Source organism: Vulpes vulpes, chromosome 16, assembly GCF_048418805.1.
Source record: "Vulpes vulpes isolate BD-2025 chromosome 16, VulVul3, whole genome shotgun sequence".
Taxonomy (NCBI): Eukaryota; Metazoa; Chordata; class Mammalia; order Carnivora; family Canidae; genus Vulpes; species Vulpes vulpes.
Window position 1 is genome coordinate 70,317,650 of NC_132795.1, and position 19,770 is coordinate 70,337,419.

General features: G+C 48.9%; 1 protein-coding gene and 1 long non-coding RNA gene across 10 annotated transcripts in view; one reads left to right on the forward strand and one right to left on the reverse strand.

Moving 5' to 3' along the window:
• The first annotated feature begins 1 nt into the window (after position 1).
• LOC112915153 (uncharacterized) lies at positions 2-7,294 on the forward strand. Its single transcript, XR_003234010.2, has 2 exons — positions 2-387; positions 5,143-7,294. It is a non-coding gene; the product is annotated as an uncharacterized lncRNA (long non-coding RNA).
• Positions 4,346-19,770, reverse strand: part of NPAS2 (neuronal PAS domain protein 2) — a 174,111-nt gene continuing 158,686 nt past the window's right edge. For 6 of the 9 annotated variants that reach the window (XM_072742972.1, XM_072742970.1, XM_072742969.1 and 3 more), the window contains 6 exons: positions 18,605-18,751; positions 13,096-13,293; positions 10,919-11,109; positions 10,541-10,633; positions 7,570-7,744; positions 4,346-5,741 (listed from right to left, as the gene is read on the reverse strand). In XM_072742972.1, coding sequence (XP_072599073.1) covers positions 5,571-5,741; positions 7,570-7,744; positions 10,541-10,633; positions 10,919-11,109; positions 13,096-13,293; positions 18,605-18,751 — 975 coding nt within the window. In that variant the 3' untranslated portion in view covers positions 4,346-5,570. The remainder of the gene's footprint in view (positions 5,742-7,569; positions 7,745-10,540; positions 10,634-10,918; positions 11,110-13,095; positions 13,294-18,604; positions 18,752-19,770) is intronic. The other 3 variants (XR_011998034.1, XR_011998035.1, XM_072742968.1) reach the window with 2 other exon arrangements.

A 19,770-nucleotide genomic window follows, 5' to 3' on the forward strand; every position in this document is an offset into this window, starting at 1 on the left:
GAAAGCGAGCGCCCTTCGGGGCGGGGCCGGGGCGGGCCGCGGCTGCGCACTTCCGCCGCGCTCTCGGCCCCGGCTTCTAGCCGCCTAGTTCCCGCCTCCGAGCTGCGAGGGCGCGGCCGCGTCTCTCGCCTCTTGCCCTAAACCTTCGGAGGACTTAAGAGCCAGGCCCCCTGCCGGATGGGAACAGGGCCCGGGGAGGAAGGCGCTGCTTTGTTTTTCCTGTTCTCTCAGCGATTGGCCACCGTCCGCTGAAGCGGCGCGCCCAGCCGCGGCTGGATGGCGGCCCCACGGAAGTCGGAGACACCTGCGGCCTCGTGGTGCCCGCGCCGAGCAGGGATGCGCCGCAGCCCGAGCGCTTGCCGTCCTGGACCGTGGAGCCTCCCGAGGGTCGGGTCCGGCCCGGCACGGCGGGGGCGGGGGCGGGGGCGGAAGCAGGGGGGCTTGCGCTGCGCCCAAGGACGGGCAGAGAGGTGGTGCGGCCAGACAGGCGGACGGCCTGCAGCGGGGCGGCCTCCTAGGGCCTCCCAGGCCGAGAGTTGCAGTGTGAGAGTGATGAATCCTTGAAATTAGCCGGAGGGCACTGCCGTGATCCGATTTGTTTTAGGATTCAGCTACACTGTGAAGAAGAGAGGAAGAGCAGGGGGCCAAGACAGTAGCGGTGGAAACTAGTCGAAAGACGGATCGGGAGGGCCCGAACTAAGGCAGTTGCAGCGGGATTAGAAAGAAGCAAAAGGGTTTTATAGATGCAAGGAGGTAAAAATCACGAGGATTTGGCGAGGGAAGACCAGCGTGGACTCACTACAATTAAGAGGTGTGGGGGCAGGGGTGGAAGACACTAGCAATCTGTCATTAGAGCAGTAGCAAAGGACTTTATTTGAAAATATTCTAAGTAAGAAGGAAGCCAGAGTGGTCAATAAGTTCTAAATGCTGCAGAGTTGGGGAGGGCTGGGTGGCTCAGCGGTGGAGCGTCTGCCTCTGCCTCACATCGGGCCTTCCAGCTTCTCCCTCTGCCTCTCTCTGTCTCTCGTGAATAAATGGAATTAAAAAAAAAATGCTACAGAATTCAAGTAAAGCAAAAACTGAGATGTACCCATTAGGTTCTCCAAACAGGAGAGGATCAGTGATTTTAGCGACTTTGACTACTGGAGTGATGGGGAGCAGGAAGCAAGCAGATGAGGGCAGAGTACGGGAGTATGGGGATGGTGGCTTTCCCCCTATGCTGTCGCTTGGGGCATGAAGGCTGGGAGGAGACGTAGGGAGGGAACAAAAGGCAAGGGATCTCAGGAAGCACTTGGCAGTTGGGTTGGACAAGTAGCTTAGATACCATGTGAGAGGTGACATGGACCCCTGAGGACGTGCCCAGAGGGATCGTTATAGAGCTTCCGAGAGACCTAATTGGTTGTCACCAACCCGGGGATTGTAAGACAGTCACCTGGATCCATGGACCCGTGTTTTCTTTATTCTTGATGAACTCCCTTACTTCCCAGGAGCACACCATTTAGTGGCATAAGACAGGGAAGTTGAGAGTTGTCAACCCTCAAATTTATTAATACTTTGACCTGTATGGAATTTCAGGTTGAAAATAATTTCTCCGTAGTGTTTTGAAGGCATTCTCCATTATCTTCTTTCAGTGTGGTTACTGAGTGTTATGTGTCATCCTTTGTGATCTGTATTATTTTCTCCAAAACATTTTAGGATCTTCTTGTATCTCAAAAGTTGTGAAATTTCAAGCAAATGACCCCTCCAGTGGGAATCGACAAAACGTCCCTCTTGGCTATGCTGCTTTAAGTAAAAGTGGAACAGACAAATAATAAAAACCATTTGGTGTGAAGGACTGGTTATCATCAGCCTGGCTAGGGCTCTCCTGTTTTAGTCTAGCCTTGCAAGCTCTTCCAGCTTCTTCCCAGCCAAGCCTCCGGGGTCAGGCCAGTCACTGTTGGCCTCCCAGAGACCACCTTTAAGATGAACTTTGTGTTCTTTCTAAGTCACCAGTATTTGTTAGCTGCACTTCTGTCCCATGTCTTTTTACCTTAAAAAGAGACAGGATCTGAATGCTTCCCTCTGGGGGCAGCAAGGAAGAAGGCCCCAGTCCCAAGGGGGCACAAACCCTAAAGTGCTGGAGGGTCCTTTGGGTGGTCAGATTTGTGCTGGACTAAGCTGGTCGGTTCTAAGAAAAACCCGGGAAGATTTTATGATGAAGGGGGTGTGGTGGTGCAGAAGGCAGGTGCTAAAGGAAGATGTGTCCAGTAGCAGCATTCCAAAACTCATGTATTCCAAAGTGCATTTCAGCTGCTTCTCATGAGCCAAGACTTTACAGTTTTCCAAAGAAAAAGGTCATGGTTTTTCTGGAAATAAAAAAGGATTGCAAAACAACCTTTTAATGAGCGAATTAAATGAATCAAAAGCTTAGGAATTAAACTTCCCCTGCTGTTATGTGGGTTTAAAGAAATGTTGCACAATAAAGAGTTTTCTGAGTTTATCCAGATTCTGAACATGTCTAAGATTTAAGCAATGCTGAATTAAATTTAGTAGCATGCTATACTCCACCCTCTTTTGATGGCTTCCAGCTAGAAAATTCTAGGACAATGAATATGCTGTTTCCATCAAAAATCTTGTTTCACTTAGGATTCTAACAGCCAATTAAAATACAATTACAGAAAGATCAAATTTCTAAACCTTTGAATTTACAAAACAGTTACTATTTTAATAGAGTTTCACACAGATTCTTTTGTGGTGTCTAAATGTGGTGGTGTCTTCTGATTGGATGGGGGCTCCCAAATGTGGGGTGATGATCTGTGGAAGCCAGAGGCACGGATTCGCCTAAGAACAAAAGAGAAGTTTATTGAATAAATGACAAGGGAGCAACGGGGAGGACAGCAAAGGCAAGGCTGTCTGCAATGAGGTATTGCGTGGAGGCTGTTTCTAGAGAGAAGGGGAGGAGGTATGGTGATGTATGAAAATTTTCTTTTTGGTAAGTAGCCCATTGGGTAATTAGGGCCTTTGGATATTTTGAGGTGGGTCACCTGATGGGCCTATATTCAGCCAGGAGGTCACTATACGCCCTTTCTACTTTCCACTGCTCAAGACTGTTTGCCTAAAAGCAGCCTCTACATTTTTATTTCAATTTCCTTTTAAGTAGGTTCCATGCCTAACACGGGGTGTGAACTTATGACCCAAAGAGCAAGAGCCACATGCTCCACTGACTGAGTTTGCCAGGCACCTCCAGACCTTTTGTTTTATAAGAGGGGTCAATAGGCTGCCTGGGTGGCTCAGTTGGTTAAGCATCCAGCTCTTGAATTTGGCTCAGGTATGATCTCAGAGTTGTGGGATTGAGTCGGACTTGGGCTCTGTGCTGGGCGTGGAGCCTGCTTGGGATTCTCTTTCACCCTCTCTGCACCCCTTTCCTCTCCCTCTCTTAAATAAATAAATACATGAATAAATAAACAGAGGGTTCATTTCTGGTTCCTTTAAAGAACAAATGGTCCAAATGCATGCAAAACATTTAGACTTACCTTTTTTCTGGAATACAAGTGTGTGAAACTGAAACTCCTTTTTGATGATATTGTATGCATAGCCTCTCATGCCATGCAAGAGTGATCCTTGTCATAGAACAGAGATCCTTGTCATAGAACTTCACAGGGAAGCAGGTAGAAGCACAGAGCTACCGCGATGGAACAAGGAAAAGAACTTTGTTCTCTTGGACCAACATTTGTGGCAAGGCTGTGCTGAGCACCACCATCTCAGTGATTCTCCATCACTGCCAGGGCATCCTCACATCATGGTAATGAAGCCTCGTGGAAAGTAGGGGGCATGTCTATAGTTGGCAGAAACCTCCTAGATGCTGCTGTTATATCTGCCCCCATCAGTACAACATGTGTATTATCCCCCCCCCCCCATACACATACACGCCCCACATGCATCACTGATCTCTAAGTGCTTGCTTGGCAGCTGGAGCCCATGAACTCCAGCCCAGGTGACTTTAATTATGGGCTGGGACTGCTTTGATGCAGAAGGTCTCCGTCATCTCCACTGACTCCCTATGTCTACCAGACTGGGATGTTTCCAGGAGCTGCTTCTGTTTCTGTTTGTTGCGCTGTCATCTTCACAGTGAACTACTGCTTTTCTCTGGCACAACCTTTAATCATGCAGGTCAGGACCCTGATGGGCTGGTGTACATGTTGCAGCTCAAAAAACCCAAGGCCATTACCTGGTTTGTTCATTGCTGGCTTCCACCTTTTCTGTACCTTCAACTATCCTTAGAAACGTCTTGAAATTTAAAAAAAAAATGAAGAAAAGATATATGCATGCATATATAACAAGGGACAGAAACTGCCTCCAGAGGAAATCGTACAAATTTGTTAATTTATTACAAAATGTCCACTCACAGAAAAACACGAGAAAACTTTTATACTTTTATATCTGGGAAAGGAATTGGTGTCTCAGATACAAAATAATTTACACATAATCCATACAATTTTATTTTATATAGAAATAGGTCATTATTACAACAGCTGTACAATTCACTACACTTCGTCTTTTAATTACATAAAATCTCTTCTTTAGAAACATCTCAACATAACAAAACATACAAAAAAAGCAAAGTGCATTTTGAAAAGGACAATCCAATCCTCGGTCTCCTCATGAAAGATCTGTAGAAAGATGCAGCATTCTGACTCAGGGGCCGGCGCCTGCTGGGGTTTCCTTGGGGACCTGGAGTTCCAACGGGCCTGTCTGGCTCGCGACACCTGTTCCTCCCGTTCTGTCTCAACAGAATTCCAGAATATCAGCTGCTGTGATTGTGCTTTGCTTTGAGGCCGCCTCTGCAGTCCCAATCAACGAAGTAAACAGGAACAGTCCAGTGTTATATGTGGGGGAAACACTAATCACCAGGAAGGGCCGCCTTCCATTAGGTTTCAGGCCAGAGGGCGGGGGTCTGCGGCCTGGTTCTTGCCGACCGGCTCTGCCATCAGATTGGTGGGCTCTTTTTGTTCCCCGCTGTCTCCAAGTGAAGTCACGAGACCTTATTATTTTTAAAACCTGAAAGTGCCTAAGTTATTTCCTCTGTGCAGCTGTGCAAATTAAAACAAAAACAGCCATTTAAAAATAATGAAAAATAATCTTTTTATTCTCTCTCTTCAACAGATCTCTGACCCAGTGCTTCTCGAATGCCAAGGAAAGAGGATCAAGAGAGTGAAGGCCAGCAGCTAGCAGGTGTGGACAGACCACAGCCGGCTAGAGGGACCCGTGCGCTCTCGGGAGGGACGCAGCGAGACGTGCCATCTGCTGAGTAAACTGAGTAACGACACTTACGTGGGGCCCTTGGTTCCTGTCCGAGTCTGGCTGTAGAGTGTGCCCGAGAAACAGAGGCAAGGGAAACACGGCCAGTATCCTGATCACTTTCCACATGCCAGCCACTGCTCTCTGGAGACGGTTAGCTTCCAGGAGTTCTGAAATGTATGCAGTGTGCACAAAAGCCGAGGGTTTAAACTCCTCTCCCCAATTCCTCTGGCCACCCCCATGGTCCGTCCATTGGTTAAAGCTGATTGTGCCTGGGCTGAGGCGCCAGGGCACTACCGGGGTGGCTGCTGGAGGCCCGAGGACTCGGAGAGGCCGCTGACCCTTCGGGGAGGGCGTGGGGGCTGCGGGGGTGGGGGGTAGCCCAGGGTCCCTGGCTGCTGCGAGTAGGTGGAGAGAAGGAGCGAGTCCTGCTGCTCACTGTGCAGAGAGCTTGGTGCCTGTACCTGGAAAGAAAAGATAAAGGCTGTGGGCCTCCCCTCCATGGCTTGGGGAGGGGAGTGTCTCCTGGTGGCAGGACCTTGGGGGTGGGTGCGTGGGGAACAAAGGAGCCCGAAGCCCTGCCAGATGGCTGTGAATTCAGAAGCCAAGCTCTCTGCCAGTGCTGGGGGTTCCTTTGGGCCAGTGGGCCAGGGACCAGGTTTTGGGGTGTGGCTTCCTAAAAGGGTCACATGATCTATGCATGCCTTTGGGATGTGGGACCCTGAGACCACATGCAGATAATTGACAGGCCAGACACCCAACACACAGACTACAGTCTGCATACTTTTCACCACGGTCCCTGATTCTGTAACTACTCTCAAATATGACCATTGGCCAGCATCTACAGGGGGGACATACTAATTTAAGTTCAGAAACTTCACTTGGTCACACCCTAACTTTGGAGCCTCTTCAGTCCCATCTCCCAGTATTCCCATCCATGGACTCTCCCCCATCCAAACCACCCAGTGCACCCCAGGCACACCTGCCCCTCCACTCTTGCTGGAGCACTGTCCCTTCCTCTCCATTTACTTCATCCACAGGGCTTTGGCTCTGCAGCAGGTGACCTCGGGACTTTCCCGTACAAAGGCTGCCAGCCTCAGTGCTCTCACTTGGCACTAACCCAGAGCCCAGCCGCTATCTCCCCACATTGCCCCATGAGGCCCCTGAGGCCAGCGAGAAAGCCCAAATGCTCTGTGTATTCTGAGCCCCATGTCTTGGAGGAACAGGGCCTACACATGTTTGTTGCCAGGGCTGAAGAAAGGCTCAGGGGACCTCTAAGTCTGCCCAGGCCATCCCTGCCTTCTCATTTCACCTGCGCCCATATGAAATCACTTGAGTCCTGCAAAATGACAAGATATGCAAAGCTGACGTCTTGAGTTGACTGCCACTATGCCCGAGGCCAGGGAATTTTGAAAAGTGTATCACAGATGGGTTAGCATCTTTGGAATTAAATTGCATTCAAGACCTTCAAGGATGACTCTTTTCATCTTTATCCCACTGTCCTTAAAATGTCTCAGTCACAACACTCTCCTGGGGCTTTGATGGTGCCCTAGCAGGGTAGGCAGAGTGAAGGAAAAGCCCTGCTCAGCCCTGTGGTAGGGACAGGAGACCAGGGGGATGTGCAAAAGACAGGGTCAGGGCTGGAGCAGGAAGGGGTGCTCCTGGTATATGTTGGAGGGAAGGCCAGAGCGTGAGCAGACACTTCTGTCCCATCTGAACACGAGCCCCTGGCTCTCACCGTGCCTCCTTCTAGCTTATTTGGCACTTTCTTAAAGGAAATAGTCACCACTTATAAACGTGCGCCACATTTTCCTGGGAAGTCCCACCTTTGTGCCACATTATTGTATTCATCAAGCAAGTTCAATGAATCTTTAACTAAACATGATTTAATTTGCATTTGTATAAGACTTTGTGTATAAACACACCTACACAGAGTCTGACAAAGACCGTGATTGGTGTCTGATTTTTGCTCTCAAAAATATGGACACCATAATAAAAATTACTTTTTAAAGCTGGATCTTTTGAGCACATAACCATATGAGGCATAATAGCTGGGTCGAAATTTCTCATACCAAATATACCTAGGCTTTGGAAACTGTAAGTATTATAAACTTCATAAATTAGAAAGATTCAAATGCAACTCTGTCTGGAGCTTCTTTCAGAACCAAGTATTAGAACCATTCTGAAAGCCAGGGGGGAAAGAAAGGCTGGTCAGGCCTGACCTGTGGCGTGGGCCCTGTGCCCGAGCGTGTGTGTGTGTGTGTGTGTGTGTGTGTGTGTGGTGGCACCCACCTGCAGGAAGTGCTGTGGCTGCTGCTGGGCCTGTGCGGGCTGCAGGGGTGACTGCCGGGAGGCGGGGAAGCTGGGCTGGGGCACTGCCTGTCCCATCAGCAGGACAGGGGGCGAGGTGCTGCTGCTGGTGGTGCGCATGTCTGCGTTTTGAAACACGGCTTGGCTCTGTGGATACCTGTTTGGTCACATGGGGGAAAGAGAAAACACTTTTAAGAAAACGGTGTTGATGTGACACCAACAGCACAGGCAACAAAAGGACACACAGATAGACTGGACTTTATCAAAATCAAAAACCTTGGTGCATCAAAGGACACGATCCAGGGATTGAGAAGGCCACCTATGAAAAATATTTGTGAATCATGTATCTAACAAGGGATTGCTATCCAGAATTTTCAAAAAAAAAAAAATCCTACAACTAAAAAACAACAATAAAGTAGCCTGATTAAAAAAATGGGCAGGGGCGCTTGGTTGGCTCAGCAGTGAAGTGTCTGCCTTTGGCTTAGGTTGTGATCCTGGGATCGAGTCCTGCATCAGGCTTCTCGCAGGGAGCCTGCTTCTCCCACTGCCTATGTCTCTGCCTCTAATGAATAAATAAAATTAAAAAAAAAAATGGGCAAAACATTTCTTTTGAACAATTTCTTTCAAAAAAAAAAAAAAGATATCAATGGCCAAGGAGCCATTAAAAAAAAAAAAAAAGATGCTTATTATCCTTAGACATTAGGGAACTGCAAATCAAAATCAAAATGAACTATTACTTCATAGCCATTACAATGGCTATCATGAGAAAACAAAAACAAAAACAAAATAATAAGTATCGATGAGGATGTGGAGAAATCGCAACCTTTGTAAACTGATAAAAATGTAAAATGGGGGGCACTTGAGTGGCTCAGTTGGTTGAGTATCTGATTGTTGATCTCAGCTCAGGTCATGATCTCAGGGTTGTGAGATGGAGCCCCAAGTCGGGCTCTGTGCTGAGCATGGAGCCTGCTTGGATTTCTCTCTCTGTCCCTGTCTCGGCCCCTCCCCACCTCGTGCTCTCTCTCTAAAAAATACGTAAAGAAAAAAAAAGAAAAAAAAAAGGAAATGTAAAATGGTGCAGCCACTATGGAAAACAGGATGGCAGTTCCTCAAAAAATGAAGCATAGAATTACCATACGATCCAGCAATTCCACTTCTGGGTATATACCCCAGAGAAGATGAAAGCAGGGACTCAAGCAGGTATTTGTACAACCCTTGTTCCTAGCAACGTCCTTCACAATAGCCAAAAAGTAGAAGCAACCCAAGTATCCAATGGCAGGTAAATGGATAAGCAAAATATGGTATATACCTATGATGGAATATTACTCAGTCTTAAAAAGGAAGTAAATTCTGACACATGCTAGAGCATGGATGAACCTTGAGGGCATTACACCGAGTGGAGTAAGCCAATCCCAAAGGACAAATACTGTGGGACTCCTCTTAGATGAGATTCCTAGAGGAGTCAGATTCATAAGAGAAAGCAGACTGTGGGGCTGGAGGGTAGAGGGAACGGGGCGTTAGCGTGTAATGCGGTTCAGGGCTTCAGAAGATGAAGATGAAGACAGCGGTGATGGCGAATGCCACCGAACTGTACACGTGAAGATGGTTAAAATGGTAAAATCTCTGTTACGTACATATTTTACCACAATTAAGCAAATTAAAAAAGAACAGAGGTGTTGATGATCATGGGCCATGAACGAGAAGCAGAGGAAGGCCATTCAGGAAAGCTCTGGAGGAGTGCAGACTAGGAACAGATGTTTTTTTTTTTATTTTTTTAATTTTTCTTTTTTAGGAACAGATGTTTAAAGACACTATAGAGAAGTCCATTTTGCGTTACACCTTTGGAAATGTCATTTCTCTCTGTGCCATTTGTAACAAGATGGGGCACTAGGTCATCTCTCCAAGAGACGGCAGAGGAGATAGGGAGGGTAGGAATTGTTGGGTTGACCAACAATGGCAGTTAGAGTTCCAGAGCAAAGAATCCCCCCCCCCCTTTTTTTTTTGCCTAGTTCACTGCATTTGAAGCATCTCCGGAAAATGACGTAACCAGGTTCTTTGTGTAAGGGAGAGCACCATCAGAGATCGCTAGGCGGCCTCCCAAAGCGCACATTCCCTGTCTCGCCCCCCACGGGGTTTTCATCGGGGTTAAAGGTACAGGCCCTGGCCCCTCAGAAATGTTCAGTGACCATCTGCTGCTTCTATTTTTGCTGGTTGAAGGCGGACCCAGGAGGAAGTGCGTCTAGGGGCCTGTCCCAGGGGTGGCTGCAAGGCCTCTGCACGGGGGCGTGCCGGGCCTCATTAGGTGCCACTGTCCCAGCGAACTTCTGACACACACTCAACCGGTGTTTATACAAGAAAGACGTCGGTGAGACAGCTCTACTTCGGCCTCACGTCAAAGAGCCAGGAACTATTTTCCAGTAGCTTCTCTAGTATTCGCTCCTGTATCTTCCAGCACTGGTTGTGCCGAGTAATGAAAGTAATAGGAGAGCAAAGCTGCTTCTGGACGTGGGGGCTGCAAGCGGCTAAGAGTCCGGGGAAAGGAGAAGGTCACATGTCGGGGTGGAGGGGAGGACCCACATGTGCAGGGGGTCACACTCGGGTGGCTCGGCGCCAGAACCACAGAGCCAGCCAGCTCTCAGATGGAGCCACGGGAGGGCCCTGGGGAAGGGGACCAGGCTCCATTTACCTGGGGTATCACCAAGGAGGAAGGACCCCTAAGACGTCTGCAGAGGACGACGGGGGATGTACTGAACTCTCCCTCCAGCTCCTGTTCTAAGCATGGACTGCTGACACACAGAGCTCCGGGGGTGTCCTTGCAAAGGGCGTGGGCACACTGTGACCTTGCCTTTAGCGCGACGCGCACCAGAAGCGCCTGCGGTCCGGGCGATGGGCCCCCGCCAGCCCCAGCGCACTCAGTGCTCTCTGCCTCCTCCCTCCACCCGGGGCCACCTACTTGACTTGCCGTCCAGTCCTGCTGACCTCTGAGGGCTGCCTCGCGTCACAGGACCCAGGCATCATGGGCTGGATGGGCTGGCTCAGCAGCAGCCTTGCAGCAGCGGGGAGATAAACGGGAAACTTGAATCAGCGCCGAACCTTACGTAGCCCCGGACGGCAGCACCTGCCGGCCCGCTGGGCGCGCCTGGCTGCCCCGTCCCCGCGGCACCCGCTCTGCTCTCAGAGGACGGGAGTGCGGCCACCCGAGCCCCCACGTCTGGCCACTCTGTTGGCTGGGATCCCTGAGCTCTGCCTCCACCCTCAGCAGCGGGGAGGCCCAAGTGGTCACCGTGAAGCCGCCCCTCGGCCGTCTTTTAAACAAGGGCCGTCTCTGTACCTGAGCTGCCGATCGTGGCTGAAGTCTGGGCTGGGCTGGCACTGGCTGCCGTCCTGGGAGGCAGAAGCGAGCGTGGTCAGGCTCAGAGCTGGCGGGAGCGCGGCCGCGGCGCTGCTGAACTGGGGCGTCAGGGTGCTCACCGGGTGGCCGCTGCCCTGCATCATCTGTGAGCTTCTCATCGGCCGCGGGCCCTGGAGCAATGGGGTTAATGAGAAAGGTAAAATTTCAACTCAACTCTGGACTCATCTCTCCAGGAACCCTCCCCAGAAGCCCATTCTTCTACCCACCTTAGCCCTTCCTCTAACTTAAAACCCACCTTTTTAAAAACTCTTCTGATCTTGTGACTGTTTCCTTTCTTTCTCTTTTTTTCTTTCTTTCTTTCTTTCTTAAGATTTTATTTATTTATTCATGACAGACGCACACACAGAAAGAGAGAGGCAGAGACACAGGCAGAGGGAGAAGCAGGCCCCACGCAGGGAGCCCGTTGTGGGACTCAATCCCGGGACTCCAGGATCACGCCCTGGGCTGAAGGCAGGCGCTAAACCGCTGAGCCACCCAGGGATCCCCTTGTGACTGTTTTCCATTGGATCATAAGCACCTCAAGGATTCTTTAAATCCTGTGGGCCCAGAACAGTGTCAGGCTCTCAGCAGGCAAGGGCAATGTGCGTTGAGCTCAACTACCTTCTGCTTCACCAGTTCCACTCCAGACCCGTGGACCTCCTTGCTGTTTCTCTCCAAGTCACCAGGACTACACTTGCCTCGGGGCCTTCGCACTGGCTGATCCCTCCACATGGAATGCTCTTCCCCCTAATACCAGTATGGTTCATTCTCTCATCCCCTCAGGTCCTTGCTCAAATATTATCTTCTCAAAGAGAAGGCCACTTATTTATTTATTTATTTATTTATGTATTTATTTATTTATTTATTTGAAGGCCACCTATTTAAAACTCCAGCCCATCCCCCACCTTGACCAATGTCCCCGCATCACCATTTGGCAGGTGGTCATCTTCACTTGTTTGCCTCTCTCTCTCCTGACTTGGATCAGAGATGCCTTTTTTTCTTTTTTCTCCTTTTCTCTTTTGTTCACTGCTGTCCCTCAGTGCTTAGAACTTAGTGCTGCTAGCATGCGGTGAGCATTCAACAAATACTTGTTGAGTGAAATCATAAACGAATGAGGGCAAGAGCTTGGACTTTTGCTTCTTGGGTTTTCCACTGTTTTGCTGACTGTCCATTCATATGACGGTGCCATGGTTTGTTAACTCTCTGAGCATCTATGGAATCTTTCAATGTTAGTGTAGGTCCTGCCTCAGCTTTTTCTTTCCCAGATTCTTTTTGGCTATCCTCATTAATTTTTCTCTTGACCTTTAGAAGCAAAAGGCTGCGTTTTAAAGAAAAAAACCCTTAAGTCTGGGTGAAGATGGGCCAAACTCTGAAATGTGTACTTTTTCTGCATTTCGTTGTACATTATCTATTTACACGCCCAGTGGCCCCGTGGGACTAGACACTCCTTGGAGTCAAGACCGGCCTTCTTCATCTCTGTTCCCCTGGGGGATGGTGGACCCATGGTTACATATGCCAATAGGAGGCTTCAGGAGAGGCCATATCTTGCCTTCTAACCTTTGATCTTCCAGAAGCAGGAGCTTAGGACTTGTGAATTCCATTCAAGTGCCATTTATTGACCAGTGACTGTCAGATTGCCAGGTCACTGGTGGCTCATAGGACGTGGTAATGGCTATGAGGGAGGGGCTTGGGGGGAATCTGGGGGACTGGGAGGGAATATGCTGGCCCCAGGGAAGGGGCAGTGAGCAGAAGTGGATAGCCTGTGTTCTCACACTGGTTAAAATCAGGAGCAAAAGATGAGGCCTGAGGACACACATGGGGATAAATGGCTGTCAGTGTGAGTGTCTGGGTGTCCACATCTCCCTCCAAGCCTGGTCAGGATCAAAGCTGAATGTTTCAGGGGCAGGATACCTTTGAGGTATTTTAACATATTAACAAGACACAGGAGGAAACTAGTACAACGTGGGGCTTTGAAGTGACTTAGAATAAGGGAAGGAAAACCCTTCCCCACCATAATCCAGCCCTGGTCCCAGAGGAATGGCTCGGTAGGTGTCTGGTTCAGGGAGACTGCAGGACTCGAGTACCCCGGGTCTGTGTGTGAAGGCGAGAACACTCACCTGGGTTGATATCACACTGGATTCTCTGAGCAGGTGCTGGTTGGCCACCTGGGCAGAGGCCATCTGCCCTGGAAGTTGAGGGCTGGCCACGAGCTGGGACTGGGAGCCGGGGGCCGACCTCTGCTGGAGTTGCTGTGGAGCCTCAGGCCGCGGGGCGCTGCTGAAGCTCAGGGAGCCAGCTGGCTGCTGCAGAAACATCTGGAAGCAGAACAGGAGTGCCTTTAAGGTGGGGATCACCTGCCCTCACTTTCAGGAGTTTGCCTTTGCACCTCAAAGTGTCTGCACGTTCTTCGTATTCTCTATCCATGGCAAGAGGTCAGCTTTCTTGCTCTCTGACCTGCCTGGAAAGAAGTCATTCACTCAACATGGGGACATGGGGTGCTGTGATGCTACAAGCACAGGGCAAGGGCCCTGGAGATGGAGCAGTGGGTTGGCGGGACACTGACCCTGGCATCAAGAATGTTACAGGCCAGTGATGGAGGTTTAATAGTATGAGAGATGCTTAGACCCGGATGACTTATAAAAAACTTGACATACTTGTATAGAGTCTGGGCTGGCTTATCAGTTTCTTATAAGGAGAGAGAAATATCCCGTGAATGGAATGCACGGTGGCAGAGGGTGGGCTAACCTGTGCCACAGGCTGCACCATCCTGGCAGCAGGACCAGGCCACTGACCCAGGTGTGAACCCACATTGTGGTTGGTATCTTCAACCCGGTTAATTAGGTGACTCCCATTAATTGGGTGACTTTGCATCCCCAGAAAGGCAGATGTGATACATTAGCCTGGCAATCTTCATTTGAAAGGCTTAAGAGAATTTGATCAAGTTTATAGAATGAGGGTTTATGAGAATCTTGATCTACTTCATTTGTAAGTTTGGTGTATTTGATTTTTAAGATTTTAATTTATTTATTCATGAGAAACACACACAGAGAGAAGCAGAGACACAGGCAGAGGGAGAAGCAGACTCCCCGAGGGGAGCCTGATGCAGGATTTGATCCCAGGACCCCAGGATCATGCCCTGAGCCAAAGGCAGATGCTCAACCACTGAGCCACCCAGGCATCCCCGGTGTATTTGGTTTAAAGAAATTGGTTAAGTGCTTACAAAGATTTTACTTCTTAAGTTTACATGTCTGCCATGTTAGGCACATGAAATGTTTGAAGGATTTAGATATAATGAACTTGCAGATTAATGGCTTTTGTAGATAATGCTGATTATTTACATTCTGTTAAATTTATAAATTAACGGAAGATAAATAAAAAAGTAAAAGCACTGCTACTTTTAGACCAAATTAGTAGATTTGTAAATGAAATGTAATCTGTAAATTGACTCTAAAGGCTTAAGAAGAACAACTTTAATACTTTTTATCATAATTTAAACCTAAGACCAGCTCTTTCAACCAAAGGTCCTGTGGGCATTGAAAACTAACATTATCTAATATATTGGATTCTTGCCAAGCAGCAAGAATCTAGGCCTTCTAGGCCTGCAGCTTTGAGCCCTTTAGGAGGGAGGCCCTCTTCCTTCCAGCATCTGGGGTTTTAACCCCCCTTCCCGTTCTCAGCTCAGTACCACTTCCAAACCAGCACAGAACGGACACACACCGGCCGAGTGACAGAGTGATCATGGAAAGGCAGGGGTAGAACCACACCAAGCAGACACTTGCAGGAGCTCTTCGGGATCAGTCACTTCAAGCGTGTGCCCCATGGATGAGGTTGAGCTGCCTCCCAGAGGCCCGAGGTGGGTGGGGGGCTGACTTGGACCAGGTTCCCACCTGGTGCCCTTCCCACCACCTCCCTCACCCCCGATCTCCCTCCTGTCCAGTCACACCCCACCTCCATCAGAGAAGTTTTGCATGAGAGCCCTTTGTCACTTTAGAAGTTAAGAAGAATTTTCTGGGTATCCATCATCACAGATTCCGTTGGGGGATTGACACTTTATGGGTTCCCAGCTACCTATTATAATATGGCTTATTTATAACACACATGGTGACCTACATTTCATCACTTCAGCAAAAACTCAACACTCAAATTACACAACATACATTTCTCTGGTAGGGTACAATTTACCTTCTGATTAGATTTCAAGTAAATGCAACCTTTATTTATGACAGGCAGTATAACGTAGCTTCAATCACAGCTTAGTTCAGATTCCAACCCCACCATGTGCTACTGGTGTGACCTTGGGCAATTTTCATGGCTTTTCAAAGCTTTAGTTTCCTCATTAATAAAACACTGACATCAACAACACATATCTCTTAAAGGATTAAATGAGATTTATTCTGAGACATAGGGCTCAATCAATCAATGTTAGTAACGATATTTAAAATGAAAAAAGGAGCTCTTCGTTCTCTTGCCTCTTAGGGCATATAGAAACTGTCTAAGAGATAAATGAATTAAATGAATGAATGAATGAATGAATAAATAAATAAATAAATGACGCTTTTGCTCAGAGAAGGGCAAATTATTTCTGCTCATGTTATGTCAGAGACTGCTGGGTTTGCTACTTTGGCTCACTGATGTGTGCCTTTTGAGGGTAGAAGGCATCCTCTACCTTTCCTGCCTATCCCTGTATTCCCACAGTGCCTAGCCAAGAGGTGGATACATAATGGGTGTCTGCCAGTGGAGGGATGGATGAAGGCACAGAAGGAAGGGTGGGTGCATGGATGGAAGGATGGATGGATGCATAGGTGGATAGATGGAAAGAAGGAATGATGGGTGATAGATGGATGGGTGGATTGATGGAAGAAAGTTAAGAAAGATGGATGATTGAAAGAAGTAATCAAGGGGCACCTGGGGGGGCTCAGCGGTTGAGCCTTTGGCTAATGTCGTGATCCCAGGGTCCTGGGATCAAGCCTGCATCAGGCTACCCTGCAGGGAGCCTGCTTCTCCTCGCTCTGCCTGTGTCTCTGCCTCTCCCTCTGCGTCTCTCATGAATAAATTAATAAAATCTTTAAAAAAAAAAAAGGAAACAACTAATCAAGGAACTCAAATGCTGTTGCTACAGGTGCCCTTCCGGGCATTTCTTTGAGTAGCCAGTAGAGGGCGCACATACTCTCAAAAAGAGAGCAAGTGGCATCCTTCTCTGGACTGCAGGGGGTGACAACAGCCTTTCCCCAGAACAGCTCTCCCAAGTGGCTCCCTTCATGACTCCACCGAGGAGCAAACACCAACAGCCTAGAGGACTTCTCCCTCATAACCCCATCTTTATATTTTTCCTCCAGTCGTACTCAGCAAGCATCACATGCACACATAGGCTCAATGAAAGTTCCAGGGCACTGAAGTCAAGCAGGAAAGTCCACCGACATTTGGGTAAAGGATTTTGTGGGGGACAATCCTGGTTTGCTGCTGTGCGTATCCATGCCTCTGATTTATCCACAATAATGTAGGATTTTATGGCTTAGGAACATGACTTCTTAAAAGCCACCGGGGTCAACATCATACAAAGTTTGAGAAAAACAGTTACCACATTTAAAGAGAAAAAGTTATTAGAGAAAAAAAAAAGCTTCTAATTTTTATGAATAAACCAATCTTATCCTCACATGTGGTTTTTCATTATTCTAATCTACTTTAACCAATACTTACTTATCACAGGACACCTTAGAAATACACAAAATAGAGACATAATTAAACCCCACATATTATCATTAGGTTTCAACAATTATCAACGTTTTGCCATTCTTATTTAATCTCTCCTCCCCACTCCTACCTTTCTGGGGGAAGGGGTGGAGTAATTTTTATTTGCTTGTTCTTTATGCTTAAACCATGCCGTTTTTTTTTTTTTAAAAAAAAAACGAATATCACATTTTAGTTAAACATTTTGGAATGTATTTCTTTAAATCTGTAAACTTGTAAAACTATAAGAAGGCAGACTGCTGGAGGAACTGTTCTCTGGTTGGACTATCTGTGGATTTCCATGTTCTTTGGAAAATCCCACTGCAAAGATAAGGTCACAAGAATGAAAACAGGGAAGGAACACACTGGAGGTCTTGATTTCCACATCAACCCTTACAAAACTCAGGTGCCCTGTTGGAATATAGGGGGGACACAGAATGCATTGGTCACGAGGGGAAAAAAATAAGACTTCTTCATAAAAACGAGTGAAAGAGATAACCTTGTGCTGCCTGTTATTTTAGAATTCAGCTTGAATGTGGAAAAGGCAGGAAATAGAAAAGCCCGGGCTCTGAGGAGGATGTTCATACGCCTACCTTGCTTTTAGCAGTTTCTGGCTCAATTTCCCCCTTCCTGTTAGTGTAAAAATTCCATTCAAGTAATTGGAGTCAGGCAAGTTCTGCCAATCGGGCCCTGGATCAGTGAGAAAATATTACAGCTGGGAAGGAATAAGTAAAAGGGGACTTTGACACCACGATGACTCAATTTCTTTTCCTGTAAACACTGTGGTCCTCTCCCCGGTCCCCTGTGGGTGCGGCCGGCTGTGGGCGGGCCCTCTGAGGGGGGGTGGGGGGTGAGCAGGGGCAGCACCTGGGGGGGGGGGGTGCCTGGGAGGCGGGAGGGCAGGCAGCAGGTGCCTCCCACTGCCCAGCAATGCAGCCCCATCACTCGTTAGCTCAGCGCGCACCTGCTGGCTGCTGCGCCTGCTCGGGGGCTGCCCGTGGCCCCTGGGGCTCCAGCCCTATGGCCCAAGGGGCTCTCCTGCTTCCTTCTGCTCCCCTAAGGAGGGTGCAAATGCCTAGAGCTCTGAGGCGGACTCCAAGGCGAGCTGGAATTACATTCACCATTAGAGCCTGGGTCAAAAGAGTGCGCTTGGGAAGAACAGTCTTGGACTGATACAAGTGAAATTTGTTAAAAATCGTTTATCCTTGAAAGAGAACTAATATATATATATATACAGCTTTCCTTCCAAAGGCAATCTTCCAAAAGGATTCAGAGAAGCGACATCCAGGGCAGGGTGTCATGGTTAAAAGCTGCGGTTGTCAGACCATGCAGAGTGCCACAACCGGCCTGCCACAAATGGGGTGGCCCGGAGATGTCAGGGTGCTGACTTCCAGCCCCCAGGCTCCCTCTGCTGTCCCCCTCGGTGCAGGGTGCAGATCTCATCATTTCCCATATCTGCCTGCATGAATGCTTCGGATGAGAGGCAACAGCACGGTTGTATCCACATCCCCCACCAGCAGCGGGGCAGTTATACAGGCGCTAGGAGTTTATAAGCCCGCAGGAGGGAGGCCGGCAGTAGTGCAGGACAATCAACCACCACTCATGAATGAAAACGCAGGGGATGTGTAGACATTATGTGCCCAAAAGAGAGAGGGGTAAATGGGGAGGGTGTCATGTGATGTGCATGTTTGGCCAGGAGTTGGGGATGCAGAAGGTGGGATTCAGTCCTTGTACTTGGTGTTGGAGATTTCAATATGCTTAGTATGCAGGACTCATTAGGGCAGTACAGGGGGACTCTGGTGGGAGTCCTGCTCCCCCCAGGAAGGATGGACAAATGTGACACAAGGTGGCGGGGAGGACAGAGACCATGGCAGGCCCTGGCCCAGGAAGGGGCATCACCTGCATGTTGGAATCCTGGACCAAGCAGAGCTGCTCCTGGATCTTGTGGAGCTCTTCCTGCTGCCACCGGATGTTGGCTTGCAGGATCCGTGTCCGCTGCTCCAGCTGGTCTTTGATGGTCTGGAACATGCTGAACTGTGCTGAGAACTTGAAGGTGGAGTCAAAACATACAACCAGATGAAAGAGTGATTTCAGCCTCACAGACAGATGTTGCTGCTGTACTGAGCAGCCCTGCCCACTTTCATTTCCGCTCCCTTATCCACCCTTTCTGGTGTCCCTACTGAGTGACTCATCGCTGGGGAGCTCAGCAGTGCATGAGGGCTTTGGGTGGGCGCCAGGCATTCCAGGGGTCCCTGTGGGGGCTTTCCTGAGGCCCACTGGAACTGCAGGTCTAACGTACTGTATGCACGGCAGTCCGGGAGGGCCACAGAATCGGGACGTGATTTTGTAAGCAGGGCTCACCAAATGCTATTCCAAATTTGCTTAGCCAGACAAATGATTTTGGAGACAAATGTCAAAAGCAGTACATCGGAGAGCAGGTGACAGTTCACAGGCAATCTGGGATCCTATCATTATCCTGAATCTGATCCTGGCAGGCAGGGCTCTTCTGTAACAATTCACGAATGAACTTGATTCTGACATTTCACTGGGGCCCTGCTCTCCTAACTGGCAGGCGGGGGGGGGGCGGGGGGGGGGCATGGAGGCCTACCACCCACCCTCAATGCCCCCAGGCTCGGCTGCTGCTGTGACCTTCTTAGAAGTCTGTGCACAAAAGAACTAAGTACTATCACCTGACATTTGTCCTGAGGGTAACACTGGCAGAGGGTGACCTTAGAGGAGGGACAGGATGACTGCTTTGCAGGAGAGTGCCAAGTTTCCTTTTCTCTCGGTCTCTCACCACTCTCCTGGGATGGACGTTGGCTTTAGGAAGATTCTACAGGTGATCTCTGCCCCATGTTACCTGTCCACCTTGACATAAGGTGTTTCCTTGCAGGAAACGTGAATGGCAGGTCATGGCAGGTGAGGTCAGCACTCTGCTCTGGGCTCTCTGGGGCACTCAATAATTCCTGTTTCTTATGTTTGCTGGCCTGGGTCTTCCCTCCCTTCCTCCACCCCCCCTCTCCTCTTCCTTTAAAAAAAAAAACCTTTATTCCCCTCAATCTCTA